Source organism: Pinus tabuliformis, chromosome 4_2 (assembly GCF_031772625.1).
Source record: "Pinus tabuliformis cultivar Carrire ecotype Pingquan chromosome 4_2, CPIR1, whole genome shotgun sequence".
Taxonomy (NCBI): Eukaryota; Viridiplantae; Streptophyta; class Pinopsida; order Pinales; family Pinaceae; genus Pinus; species Pinus tabuliformis.
This window is the reverse complement of record NC_142304.1, coordinates 838,925,972-838,941,329: the sequence shown is the minus strand read 5'-3', so window position 1 is coordinate 838,941,329 and position 15,358 is coordinate 838,925,972. Positions and strand designations below refer to the sequence as shown.

The window sequence follows — 15,358 nt, the reverse complement described above, 5'->3', positions numbered from 1 at the left end:
CATGAGTAGCTCGTTGTGTTCCTCTGTGACAAGCTTAGGTATATTGCTGGTTATTTTTCCAATCGCCCGCTGCCGATCCATTGCCTGCTCTTGGTGTACCTGCTGGAAATGATTGAGGAGGATCTTTTCTATTTCCTCATGCTCCTCAACTTTTGCCCCCTCTTGGTTCTGGATGAAAGGAATATTATTATGCATCCTTCTCTGCACTGTAGTTCTGTGGAAGAACTTGGTGTTGCGCTCTCCTTCCTTTAGCCACCTGACCCTTGACTTTTGCCTCCAATAAATTTCCTCCTGTTTTCTCCTTTCTTCAAGCTGATTGTGTATGTGTCGTTCTTGATCCAAGGTTGCCTCCGTGTGCCCTTTATTAATTATTTTCTGGTGGAGATCCTTCAGTTCCTGATTTAGCTCCTGTTGCGCCTCAAATATATTCCCAAAGGTCTCCCTGTTCTAGCGTTTTAGGTGACTTTTTAAAAACCGCAACTTCTGCTGAAGCTGGTACATTTTTGAACCCTCTAGTGGGATGAAGGAGGCCCATATATTTCTGACGAAGTCCTTGAATGCAGGATGTGTTAGCCAAAATCCCTCGAAACGGAAAGGTCTTTTGGTTCGATCCCCTGGTCGCTGCCATTGCAAAGCGATCGGCCAGTGATCCGACCCAGTATGGGCCAAAATTGCAGCAGTGAGATCACCTCCGAGATTCACCGCATTATCCGAGATTAGAAAGCGATCTAGTTTAGAAGCAATCTGATGCTTGCCACTTCGGCAATTGCTCCAGGTGAAAGTGCCATTACAGAATGGCATATCTATGAGAGAGGCGTTTCGGATGAAGTCCTTGAAGCGATCTACCTCTGGTTCCAATCTGGTTCTCCCTCCTGTCTTATCCTCTATTTTGGTTATCATGTTGAAGTCCCCTGCCACGATCCAAAGTGGATGTTGCCTATTTGTGCTTAGTGCTTCAATGGTGTCAAGGAGCGCACTTTTACTTCCAGTATCCTGCGGAAAATAGACATTGGATAGGTTACCATGAATGTTGGTACCTAGAATGTGAAAGGCAGCCTGTATGAGGTGATGGGAGGCGTGGAAGTCTGTGAGAGATACAGCTTGGGTGTTCCATGCTATCGCAAGCCCACCAGAAGCTCCCGTGGCATCTACAGCAACAGATCTGCATCCTGGCCAGGCTTTGGAGAGTATGCGACCCAGCGTAGTACTATTGCATTTGGTTTCCTGGAGGAAACACATCTGCGGTTTTTCCATCTTGATCATGTTTTTTAACATCCTGAGTTTTCCGGGGCTATTAAGCCCTCTTAAATTCCAGGATACAAGCTTCATGGTTCAACTAGTTTGGGCAGGACTGTAATACTTCGTCAGCTTCGCATATCTACCGGAATCCACCAGGATTTTTCCAATCTCTATTGTTCTCTGGAGATCTGTCTTCCGCCCTCTTTTTTTGGAATCCTTTGGACGCAGGCTGCCATCCCAAGTGCTACCAGGTTGTATACCTAGTTGGTGTTGGTGAAAGGCTCTGGAGATGACCACTTCCAACTTTTCTAGATCTGTCTCAGAGATGGATTCATATGCTTTTTTCTTGCAAGCTAGTTCCAGTTCTATAATGTCCAAACCATGTAGATCTATGCTTTCTGGCTCTTCCTCCATTTTGTGTACTTGACTGGTTTCCTCTTGATTGTTCTCTGAGTCCTGCGCGGGGGTTATCTTCCCATCCACCTCCATTTCCTTGGGGATCTCTGCCGAGTCTTTCGGAATCCTGCTAAGGATGGTTGGGATGATAATGGGAGACTGAGACTTGGGGGGAGGGTCGGATGGAGGGGGATGGGTGGAAGAGGAAGGGCGTGCATGGATATTGTCAGAGTCAAGGGGCTGATCCTCTGAGAAATCGCCTAGAACGTCAAAGCTATTCTTGGAAGCGGGATGATGGGGTTTGGTAGGCTGGGGTTTGGACCCATTTTGAGGCTTTTTATGCGAGCGCTTCCGACTGGGGACTTTGGTGAAACCATCCTGAGTTGGGGATTCAGAAGGATCAAAGGAGTTGGCTTTGGCATTGCGAGGGCAGTCCCTAAACAGATGCCCCAACGCATGGCATCTTCTGCACCTGAAAGGCACATGCTCATAGTCAAGAGGCTGGATCCACTCCTCGTCGCGATGGGCAAGGGTAACAGACTCTGGTAAAGCTTCATTCAGACGGATAAAGACACATATTCTTGCATAGGAGATATACTTCCGGGATTTGGTTTCTTCTGCTGCCCTGATGTATTCTCCCACTCCGTTTCCTATGTGCTTTAGACAATCTTCTTCCCAGTATTCATCGGGGAGTGAGTATAATCGGATCCATACTGGTGCCCAAGTGAGATCTTCCTTGTTAGGGTTGAATCTGGGCATCCAGTCCCTCATGTAGAGACCTGCCGAATTGAAGAAATACGGTCCTCCCACTAGGATCCTGTATTTGTCCTGTAGGCAAAAAAAGATGGCGGTAAAGAAGCCCTTCGGTCCAAGCTGGAGAGTGACATCTCCCTTAGGTTTCCATTTTGCCGCAATCCAGCCATTTAAGGCTCTCTCAGTTGGCCAAAACCCTATGAATTTTCCAATGATAGCGTGATCTTTCATAAACTCTATCCTTCTGTCGATCTTATCTCTGGGCAGTTCTATTCGCGGCCTTTCTTTGGCTACAGGTCGGCAGGTAGAGGAAGTGACCTTCGGGTTGTTCCCCTGAGTTTCTTGTTCTTCTGGTGGATCATTGTCATTTCCTTGTTGCTTTTTCCCTTTGCTGAGAATGTCCGGATCAACTGATCCAAAGATGACCTCAGGCTCTGGGCTGTGCAATGAGGGGGAGGGCTTTGACGCCCCCCCTGAGGCGTAACCATTGTCCTTCGCTGATCCCCTTCAGCGCTGTCACGCTGCAGAGAATCCTGTGCAGAGCCTGAACGCGTACCTCTGTGCTGTCGGCGCCGTCAAGGGTTTCTTCCTCAGAACCCTAGCTCTCCCGATCGCTCCCCCTTCCTAATTGTTAATAGTATCAACATCATTATTATAAATATATATTAAAAAAAATAATCAATACATTTAATATATAAATATATGTGTGAATGTCTTATTAACATTAATAATGATTATAATTATTACATCAAGAGAAATGAGGTGCATTTCACGACCTGGTAGAATTGAAATGTTTAACACGCCACGAAAAATACCTTTTTTGTAAATGATTAAAACGTTGGGACATTAAGAGAATCTAACTCTCTCTCATAACAAAAATGGAAAATGGAAAATTGAAAATGAAGTGTTTAAATTTTTATCTTGATGAGTGTATCAAAGATGAAACAAAACTAAGTTTAAATTCCTATGGAGTGAAATGTATCAAAGAAAAAACAAAACTATGTTTAAATTCATATGGAGTGATGGATATATCAAAGATAAAACAAAACTATGTTTAAATTTTTATAGAGGGATGGATATATCAAAGAAAAAAGAAATTATGCTATTATAAGATGTTCATTAGAGCATCCTTCCTACCATAATAAGGTTGCAAACATTAAGGGAAATGATTATTGTAAAATTAAGAACTTACTCACATGTATTGCATCGTGAAACCAAGTGGACTCTTCTTAAAACTCCATGCAAAAATTAATTGTAATTTATACAACTTAGATTGACGACAAACCTTATTTCCTTCTAAGATGTCATTTTTACAACAACATTATATGTATTTATATCGATATTTGCAATCATAACTTGGTACATAAAATATTAAATTAAGGAAACCAAATTGAGTTTGAAGATTTTATTGTATATTTAAGCTTATATCAAGATCACTATCTAAATAAATAATATCAGAATTTTGATTTCTTAGTTTTCTTTGTTGCCTCTCTCTTTCTTGGGTCCTGTTGTCATTCACTGCATTGTGGATTTCAGTTGGTCAAGGATGCCCAAGAGAAGTGAAATTTGGAACCAATTTCCCAGGCCACAAAAGATCTCAGAGCTCGATCAACCCACCTCCAATGCCTAGTGCTTAGAAAAATCTTTCCAATGGTATATAGAAGTCCAAAAGTGGATTGCGGGAGCAGCAGTTAATGCACTTTGAAGATTACCATGGAAAAACTAGAAACTGAATAAAAATGGCTAAGTATGAAGGGTAAATCACAATCGGAGGTTGGGGGGCTCCAGGCACAGTGAATCCTGCAATCCCGCATTATCAGCACATAGACATATCCATGGGATGACACTCTAAAACCTTCGCGGGGACCGATCTGTGATATAACTTTTTATCACCAAGGAAAGGCTAAAGCAGTGAAACATAGGAAAGCGGGACCAAAACAAGAATGGGACACCCTCCTCCTCTCTCATCCACATGGCGAGTTCCCGCATCCCAGTGACCTTGCATCCCGCATTCCCTCAATATCTATGGATCAATGGGGTTCTGACTTTAAAGACTTTGCAGGGGCCGATTTATGATATAATGAGAAATCGTCAGGGGAGGGCCGAAAAATTTTAACACAGGAAAGGCGAAAAAAGTAGGAGCGGGCCGCCTCCCTTCTCTCTCATCCACGTGGTGCAATCTCGCATCACAACAGTCCCAAATATAGGCGGATCGGTGGGTTCCAAACCTAAAAGACCGTGTGGGGGCCAATATTGCGATATAGTGTTGTATTGCCAAGAAGGCAGAGAAATGATTAACAATGGAAAGTTGAACATAATAGGAGCCCCCCTTCTCTCTCCTGGACGTGGCCCAATCTTGCATCGCAGCAGTTCTGCAACTCGTCATATTGGCAGGTTCTAGAACATCAAAGACTTTGTGAGGGTCGATTTTTTATATAGTGTCATATCGTCGGGGGAGGGCTAAAACAATTTAACAAAGGAAATGCCTACAAAACCAAGACAGACAACTCCCTTTCTCTCTCCTCCATGTTGCAGTATGGAAAGTCATGCGACGATACATATGATGATGTGGCAGAGGACACGTGTCACCCAGTTTCACTATTTTCAGGGGCGACATGGGACTATTTCCAGATGCCACGTGTCACCACTCACAGGGTGACATGTAACAGTGATGATGTCACCAGGTTCATTGCAATCGTTGATCGATGATCCCGCAATGTAAATAATCTCTTCCATTGTGTTTCCTCCCCGACTAGGATTGCGATAAAGAAAGGGAGCCCCCCTGAGGATGCGATAGGTGATGTGTATTATTGTATAAGGACCTCACGTTCGGACTATCGGCCCACCCCAAAGAAAAGGGTAAGGGGCCTTCTCCTCCAACCTGTGATTGCGATATGTGGGCACTCCCTCTAGATGCGATAAAGGATTAAGACATGGTTTATAGGGACCTCACGTCCGGAATGTCAGCCTGCGCCAAGGAAAAAGCGTGGAGCTGGGTAAAACAGTGTTGAAGCATCGATATGCGGGAGAAACTAATAACAAAGGAAAATGCCTCCAGACACGGGTCTGAGAGCCTTAGTGCCTGAGGGCTCAGCCCCTAGTTGCAGCTCTCGGACATATGACGAAAGGCACACGAAGGACTATGATAATGGGGGCTAAAGGGGAAATCCAAAAAACGCCTGTTTTCACCTATTTCAAAGGAAAAAGTCTGCACCCGCATGACTATGTCGTTTCCATGGAACACAGCTCACCCACCATGTCAAGGCACTAGTTGTGCAGTGCAGAGGATTAATGGGCAGATGGGCCGATAGCTAGGAGACTTTAAGAGAGCATGATGTAGCAATGGAGCGGTACACGGGATTCAGGAGGATTAATGGTTCAGCATGGGGTCTCATCCCTCTGCACAACAAAGGACTGCAAATGAAAGCACTTTCAATTGACCCAACCCCCACTTCACATAACACGGCATCTCAGCAGTAAAGGTAGAAGTGACGGGGGAAGTTGAGCAGCACAAGAGGCCATACCATGAAAAAATTACAGCCTGAGGTCAATGCGATCACAGGATGGGCACATCGACTTTCATTTACTATTATGTTCGGTTATTTACTTAGTTTTGTCTTGTAACATGCCTTCCTTCCAATGAGGCATTCATTTTTGTAATACCATTTTGGGCTACAGAGCCATTCAGGATAGATACAACTAGTCGACTTGATGGCTGAGTCTACGGATATATATTTTTGTTGTAATGTATCTTCTTGCTCCCCTCTCCAGATAAATAGGGGAAAGAAAGACTTAGAAAAGGTTCAAAAATTCTAGAGAAAACACTACATGTTATAATTTTAGACTGTATTTCCTTTGCAATACAGATATTTTCAGAATATCAAGGAAACAATGGTGATTCCCTCTTCAAAGGATCACAATATGTGTTCCCTTTATCTAACTCATGTCATGTTCATGCTTCTTCCCCGAATTCATGTAATTATTGTTGCCAGATGTGTTTCAAGCTCCCTCACAAATTCATTAATATCTATATGTTAATGTAAATGCATGTAGTTGTTTCATAGATTCATTTGTCAGAACATTATTTTTGTATATTGCTGTGAGGACTATTGAGATTAGATCTTGAAATATGCAACACATCAACCATAGCTTTCAGTGCTCCCTTCATTCATTATTTCTGCTTGTAACCCAAATAAGCATAGAAATCCTTACTACCCCAAGATCTGTGTGTTAAATATAGAAGTATTGAAGCCTTATTCTCTATGTGATGGGTTATTCTTCTCTCGTATCCTCTCTCACCCACTCTGCAAACTATTATTAAGTCGTAAGACCTTGAAGCTCTTGGCCTCCACTATTTTTATGCTTATTTATGAGATCTGAACTAGTGAAGAAGTATCACAAATCTATTTTTTGTTTCTTTGGATTTATGAACCAACCAATTTCCTATGTACATATGTATCCATAGATCATAAGTGTTGTCTCCAGTTTCATGTAAATCATTTGAGACACACCATTTTAGATGTGCCCAGACACTGGTCTTGAAGCAATCTAAGGTTTTCTGTGGGAGATACAACATATTTTGGTGCCGTTGTCGGGGAACTTATTGAAGGATTCTTTCCCCTAGGATACAACAAGCTGAAACACTATTTGAATAGGTGATCAAAGTCTGTTATGATTGCGTCCATATCACTTTGGTGACTCCACACCCCTCTCATTATCATTCATAACCCTGGCTTTTAAAAGGCCTCATACTCGCTCAGATACATCCAAACAGAAATCCCCATTTGTATTTGACCCTGAAAAATTGATTTTTAAGAAATTATGGAAAGAGAAAACTCCCCCAGACTGTGCTACCATCTCATTAGCCTTTGAAGTTCCCTCTTCTAGTTCTCAGCCTGTTGTTGCTCATTATTCAAGACTTACTCCTAAGGCCTTGACATACCCTCCTTCCCCTACAACCCCTGTGGTCTTAACCCCCAGTCCCTCAAGCAAATTTGAGTCTCCCTCCACTAATCCAGATAACTCTCCCAAGGTTTTTTCTCAATAAATATGCACCCCTTGACCTTCCTCAACCTCTGAGTGCAATGGCCCAAGACTTACTAAATCATATACCTAGGTTCAATGGCGAAGATGATAACATGATACAAAGTCACATTGAAACCTTCAGTGCTTTTGCCGAGACCATAAATGTGGAATAATTGGATGTGGTTATGAGACTTTTTGTACAGTCCCTCGATGGAGAGGCTAGAAAATGGTTCAAATCCCTACTTGATGCCTCCATCACTACATGGGAGAAACTTGAAAACTCTTTCACCCAGAAATGGGGAGAAAAGAGGAACCATTAGTACCTCCTTACTGATTTCAATGTAATAAGGAAAAATATGAAGGAGGATACTACATAATTTATCAAAAGATTCAATAAGCAGTTCAATAACCTACTAGCTGACATAAAGCCTCCCCCAGTTGCAACTCGAGTGGTTTTCTTGGGAGACTTTAACTCTTATATTTGTTTTGCCCTGAGATAAAGGAAACCTTCCACTCTAGACCAACTTCAGATCGATGCTCTTGAAGTGTAAGCAAATCTGGCCTGGCAAGGAAGTCGAGGGAAAAGCAAGAACCTACCAAACCCAAAAGAGGAAAAGAAGAGGCATCCTCCTCTGGTCGAGTTGGGGAATCATCAGACCCAAAGTGGGATGATCTAGATAAACTCATCAAGAGCTTATCACAAAAAGTTGGGAAGCTTGAAATCAAGAACAAGAACCTCTCCAGGCAGAATGCTCAAGTCAACAACCAGGGTTATAACCAGCAATATAGAAGGCCTCCACTACAACTACTTCCAAGGGAAAGAAAGGAGCAGTTGGATCAGATTCCTCACCCCTTATACTTGGAAGATAGTCCTGATGAACAATCGTTGGATACTCAGGAAATGTAAGGAAATATATATGTTGGTTTTGCTGAAGAGGAACATGAAAATATGGCCCACCAGGAGGCCATTCATAATAGAGAAGCAACAACAGAGGAAGAAGATATGGATTATTATTGCAAACAGTTTGCAAAGTTCATGCAAACACAACCACAATGTAAATATAATCTAAGATCTTCGAAGAAGAGGATGAGAGAACTAGAACAACAAGGGGAAGTTGCTCCCCAAGTGGTTCCTCCAACCCTAGACAAAGGGAAGGGTAAGCTACATCCTGACCCACCCAAGACAGGAGTCTCTACAAATAAAGAGAGAAATGGTCCTAAGGGACACACAGAAAAAGAGGCACCTTCTTCGCTGACCATTGCTAGTGGGAAGGGAGAAGGAAAAGAGCATGGAGATGTAGAAAAGGACCAACATACGTTCAATATCTAGATGGATTTGGAAAAGGTAAAAATTCATGTTCCTCTGACTGAGATTTTAAAGCAACCTCATTACAAAGCTCAAGTATCCAAGTTCATGCACCCAACTGGGTCAGAACCATCCCATGATAGTTTGAACCTCCAGGAGGAGAGGCCGATGGTTGTTTTTGGGCCGCATGTGGAAGAGTTGGATCCCTCTACTGCACCGTTTTATGTGACTCTAGTGATCCATGACCTTTTGTTGCATAACTACATGTTGGATTTAGGAGCTTCACACAACCTCATGCCATTATTAGTAATGGAACAGCTGGGTTTGGAGATCACCAGACCATACAAAGACTTGTACTCATTTGATTCCAAGAGAGTCAAATGCTTAGGCATGATAAAGGATCTGGTGGTAAACTTGGCTCAAATCCCAATGAAGAGTGCTTTCATGGGTATAGTGGTGGCAGACATACCTCCTTGATTTGGAATGCTCTTACCTAGATCTTTGGGTTCGAAGTTGGGTGGATCTATCAAGCTAGATCTTACATATGCCACCATTCCCACTTTTGGAGGTGAGCAAAGAAGGTTGTACAGAGAATCCAGGCTTGGAAAAATCGTGACCCCAGCTAAAGGCTCAGAGAACTCCCCAGTGCATGGGAAAGACAATGACATCTCCCTCCTATTTTTAGAAGAGGATGAGAACCACTTAAAATAAGCATCAGTACACTTGACTAGGCAGTTGAAATACCAACATTTAAATGAAACCAAGGTATGGAAGTTATACTTCGATGGAGCACACTCAAAATATGGGAACAGAGCTGGAACATTGTTGATATCTCTGGAAGGAAGCATGATACCCCTCTCTTTCAAGCTCGAATTTGAGGTGACCAACAATCTAGCGGCGTACAAGGCATTGCTCCTAGGTTACAAACAGTGACAAATATGAAAATTGAATTCGTATCGGTTTATGGAGATTCTGAGCTAGTCATGAAGCAGATTTGAGACCAATGCCAATCCAAACACCCCAGGATGAGGATGTATTAAAATGAAGTGTGGGACTCAATCGAAAATTTATTCCTAGCCTTTAACATCTAGTTTCTGCCCAGGGAAGAAAAAAATATGGTTGACTCTCTTGCGGTACCTGCAAGAAATTTCAGGCCCTCACAGAATCCTCTCCTCAGATATGAGATAGAAGTCAGACACTTGCCTTCAATACCTAATAATGTCAAACACTGGTAGGTATTCGAAGATGATGAGCAAGTAAAAGGATTCATAGAAATCGTTGGGGAGTTTGCGCACTCCGCCATTGACCAAGAAGAAGAAGAAGCAGAACAAGAAGCCACTCCATGGAAAGACACAGTGGTTGGGAAAAACAAATTGCAACTAAAAGGGAACACCATCCCTCGTGGACTTGTTCCACTAGAAAGACTTTTCAATAAGGATGACATAGAGTCCAAGCCAATGGCTCCAGAGAAGGATGAGAAAGTCAAAGACTGCAACATTGGATCAAAGGAGGAACCCCAGATGATCAGGCTATCCAAAGGAGTCCCCTACAATACAAACAAAGGTATTTAGATCTATTCAAAACTTACAAAGATGTATTTTCTTGGTCTTATGATGATTTGAAATCGTTTGACACAAATATTATTCAACATAAGATTCCTCTGAAGAGTGGGATAAAGCCATGTAAACAGAAACTCAGAAAAATAAACCCACTCTTACTCCCCTCCATTTAAAAGGAGGTAAGGAAGTTGCTGCAGGCCAAAATCATAGTCCCTCTAAGATACTCTGAGTGGGTGGCTAATTTGATCCTTGTCAGAAAGAAGAACGGAGAGATAAGGCTGTGCATGGACTTCCAAAATTTAAACAAGGATTCCCTAAAGGAAAAATACCCTCTGTCCAAGATGGATAATATAATGCAGAAGGTAATGGGTGCGGCTAGAATGTCCATGATGGACAGCTTCTTAGGATATAACCAGGTGGCGGTCCACCGAGAGGACCAGAAAAAGAATGCCTTCACCACCCTGTGGGGGATCTTCACGTACGCTCACATTCCATTTGGGTTGATAAATTCAAGAGCCACATTCCACAGAGCTATGGACATAGATTTCGTGGGTGAGCAAGATAAATTTGTGGTAGTTTACCTAGACGACATCACAGTCTTTTCTAAGACTGATGAAGAGCATCTCCTCCATTTAAATCTTGTTTTCGAGAAGTGCAGAAGGTATGGTATCTCTCTGAATCTGAATAATTCTCAGATCGCCTTGAGTGAGGGGAAGATTCTTGGGCACTTAGTAGCATAGGAAGGAGTAAAGATTGATCATGAATGAGTCAAATCCATCAGCCTCATTTCCTTGCCCATAAACAAGAAAGATGTCCAGGCCTTTTTGGGGAGGATAAATTTCTTAAGGTGATTCATGCCCAACCATGCTGAGATAGTTAAAGGTATCGCATATATGATCAAGAAGGAGAATGAAGTTAAGTGGAGCTCCACCCCCCATGATTCTTTCACTAGGATCAAGCAAGCTTTGGCTAAGGCCCCAGTGCCAGCCAACCTCGATTATTCAGCGCCCTTCTACATCTTTTCTTTCTACTCTCTGCATACCATTACTATTGTTCTTTTACAGTAAAATAAAGATGGTTACGAGTAGCCTATTGCCTTTTTTAGCCAAGTTCTGAGGGATGCTGAGTTGAAGTATGATATGTTGTAGAAACAGGTTTACGCACTGGTCAAGGTGCCGAATTCGTTTCATATGTATGTGTGGCAATCCAAAATCAAAGTGTTTGTCCCAATGACTGCAGTCAAAGAAATTCTAGTGCAGGGAGACAGCAAAGGGAAGAGGGGAAGATGGATAGCTAAAATACATGAATATGAGCTGGAAGTGAAGCCTACCAAGCTCATCAAAGGCCAGGGGTTGGCCAAGATTTTGTCTGAATCCAGCTGCCAAGATCTAGGAATAAGCCTGATCACATAGGAGGGTAGCCAAGAGGATGAACATAGCAAAATAAACATGGTTGAGCAAAAGATCTATTCCAGATATGAGGGATTTCCCGGGTATAAGAACATTGTTCATTACCTCTTATTCCTAAGATGCCCATTGGGGTTGGATAGATCTAAATACCAGAGTCTGAGATTGCAGGCATAGAAATACATTATATCTAATGGACTACGCTATTGGAAAGACCCGCTGGGGGTATTGCTGCTATGTGTGGTTGAGGGAGAAACGCATGAAGTGATTGAGGTTTTCGATGGGGGAGTCTGTGGAGGACACTACAATTTGAAGGAAACATTACAAAAAATCTTCAAGGCAGGGTTTTACTAGTCCACACTGCTTGGAGATGTTTATTCTCAGGTCAAATCATGCCAAAAATACTAGTTGTTTGTTGAAAGACAGAAGTTTTCTCCTCTCCCCCTGAATCTTGCGCATGTATAGGAATCCTTTAGACAATTGGGATTGGACCTTTTTGGAGAAATCAACCCACCTTCTAGTGGCCAACACAAGTGGATTTTAATATCCACTGACTATTTTACCAAGTGGGTAGAGGCTATCCCAGCTAGGAATGTTACTGATTCGGTGGTGATAAAATTCATGGAGGAGAACATATTGTCCCGCTTTGGGTGTCCTTTTAAGATCATCACCGATAATGCACATGTCGTCAAATCTTCCAAGTTCACCAACTTCTGCCACAAATTCAACATCATTATATGACACTCCACCCCATACTACCCTCGAGGGAATGGCTTGGCTGAGTCTTCTAATAAAACCGTGGTGAGTGTTCTAAAGAAGACCGTCAATGAAAAACCAAAGGAACTGAGACTCTCAACTAAATTTTTCTCTGTGGGCTAACCATGTAACACCCAAAATATCCACTGGGAAATCGCCTTTTGAGCTGGTATATGGCAAGGCTTCTGTCTTCCCTATCCAATTAGTAATACTAGTAGCTAAGTTGCTGCAAGAAGCTGAGGAAGAGACTAGCACCTTGACTAGAAGAATAAATCAGCTAGTGGAGCTTCACGAGAACAGAGAGTAGGTGGGGACCAAACTGTCAAACTATCAACAAAGGATTAAATATTCATTTGACAAGAAGGCTAAGGACATACCTCTTTAGCGAGGAGATTTAGTGCTTAGATGGGTTGTCAGGAAAGAAGACAAAGGCAAGCATGGGAAATTTGATCCACTATGGTTGGGCCTCGTCAAGATTGTAGAAGGGAGGGGAAAACACACTTACATGCTTGAAAACTTAGATGGTGAACTGCTGGAACTACCTGTAAATGGTCAGTTCCTAAAATTTTATTTTTAAAATTAGAGATATATGTCTCTTGCTCATTGTAAATATTCGGTGTGTGTTGAAATTGTTATTTGAGTTTTTTAGTTTATTATCAAAATTTCCTTTTTTTCACAAAATTATATTTTGTTTAAGAATAACTCCATGCCCAATGGAAGGAAAGGCCACTAGTTTATAGATCCTCAGCACCTTGCTAGAAAGGCATTGCCTCCAGTTGGAGCCAATGTTGTCACTGACTGCATTTTGTCTTTCAATTGGTCAAGGTTACCCAAGAGCATTGAAATTTGGATCCACTATCCTAGGCCACAGAATATCTCAGAGCTCGATCAAACCCCCTCCAATGCATAGTGCTAAGAAAAATCTTTCCAATGGTATATAGAAGTCCAAAAATGGACTCCTGGATCAATAGTTAAAGCACTTTGAAGGTTACCATGGAAAACCCATCAAATGTAGAAAAATGGCTAAGTATGAAGGGTAAATCGCAATCGGAGGTTAGGAGGCCTCGGGCACAGTGAATCCCGCAATCCCACATTATTGGCACACTGGTGGATCCATGGGTTGACACTCTAAAACCTTTACGGGCGCTGATCTGCAATATAACGTTGTATCGTCGGGGAAAGGCTAAAGTAGTGTAACACAGGAAAGTGGGACCAAAATAAGAATGGGATGCCCTCCTCCTCTCTCCTCCACATGGCAGGTTCCCGCATCCTAGCAACCCCGCATCCCGCAATCCCGCAATATTTATGGATCAGTGGGGTTTTGACTTCAAAGACTTTGTGAGGGCTGATTTTCAATATAATGAGAAATCATCGAGGGATGGCTGAAAAAGTTTAACACAAGAAAGGCGAACAAAATAGGAGCAGACCACCTCCCTTCTGTCTCCTCCACGTGGCACAATCCTGCATCCCACATCCCGCATCACATTAGTCCCACAGATAGGTGTATTGGCGAGTTCCAAATCTGAAAGACCATGCGAGGGCCGATATTGTGATATAGTGTTGTATCACAGGAAGGCAAAGAAATTATTTAACAAAGGAAATCTGAACATAACAGGAGTGGGCCACCCCCCTTCTCTCTCCCCCACGTGGTGCAATCACATCATAGTAGTCCCGCAGCTTGTCACATTGGCAGGTTCTAAAAATTTCAAAGACTTTGCGGGGGTTGATTTGTGATATAGTGTCCTATCGTCAGGGGAGGGCTACAACTATTTAACAAAGGAAATGCCTACAAAACAAAGGTGGACGACCCCCTTTCTCTCTCCTCCACATGGCAGTGTGACAAGTGACACGGTAGTACGGATGATGACATGGAAGAGGATATGTGTCACCCAGTTTCACTGTTTTTAGGGGCAACATGGAACTGTTTCTGGATGCCACATGTCACCACTCACAGGGTGGGATGTGCCAGTGATGATGTCATTAGGTTCATCGCAATCAGTGATTAGTGATCATGCAATGTAAAGCTTCTCTTTCGTTGTGTTTCCTCGCTGGATGTGATTGCGATAAGGAAAGGGACCTCCCCCTGGATGTGATAGGTGATGTGTTTGATTGTATAAGGACCTTGCGTTCGGACTATCAGCCCACCCAAAAGAAAAGGGTAAGGGGCCTTCTCCTCCAGCCTACGATTGCGATATGAAGGCACTCCCTCCGAATGTGATAAAGGATTAAGGCATGGTTTATAGGGACCTTGCGTCCGGACTGTCGACCCACGCCAAGGAAAAAGCGTGGAGCCAGGTAAAACAGTGTTGAAGCACCGATATGTTGGAGAAATTGATAATAAAGGAAAATGCCTCCAGACATGGGTTCGAGAGCCTTAGTGCCTGAGGTCTCAACCCCTGGTCCCAACTCCCGGTCATATGAGGAAAGGCACATGAAGGGCTACGATAAGGGGGGCTAAAGGGGGAATCCAAAAAACATCTATTTTCACTTGTTTCAGAGGAAAAAGCCTACACTCACATGATTGTGTTATTTCCATGGAACATAGCTCACCCACCATGTTAAGGCACTGGTTGTGCAGTAAGGAGGATTAATGGGTGGATGGGCTGGGAGCTAGGAGACTTTAAGGGAGCATCGTACAACAATGGAGCGGTACACGAGATTCAGGAGGATTAATGGTTCATCACAGAGCCTCATCCCTCTGCACAACAAAGGACTACAAAGGGAAGTGCTTTCAGTTGACCCAACCCCCACTTCACAGAACAAGGCATCTCATCAGTAAAGGCAGAAGCGACGGGGGTAGTTGAGCAGCATAAGAGGCCATACCATGAACAAATTACAGCCTGAGGCCAATGCAATCATGGGATGGGCACAGAGACTTTCATTTACTGTTATGTCCAGTTATTTATTTAGTTTTGTCC

The 15,358-nt window shown here is 42.9% G+C and overlaps 1 protein-coding gene across 1 annotated transcript; it reads right to left on the bottom strand.

Annotated features, from left to right (window-relative positions):
* Positions 1 to 447: 447 nt before the first annotated feature.
* LOC149172283 (uncharacterized) lies at positions 448 to 1,329 on the bottom strand. Its single transcript, XM_089426261.1, has one exon. It carries the CDS (start codon positions 1,327 to 1,329, stop codon positions 448 to 450), a length of 882 nt encoding a protein of 293 aa, XP_089282387.1.
* Between the last annotated feature and the right edge of the window lie 14,029 nt (positions 1,330 to 15,358).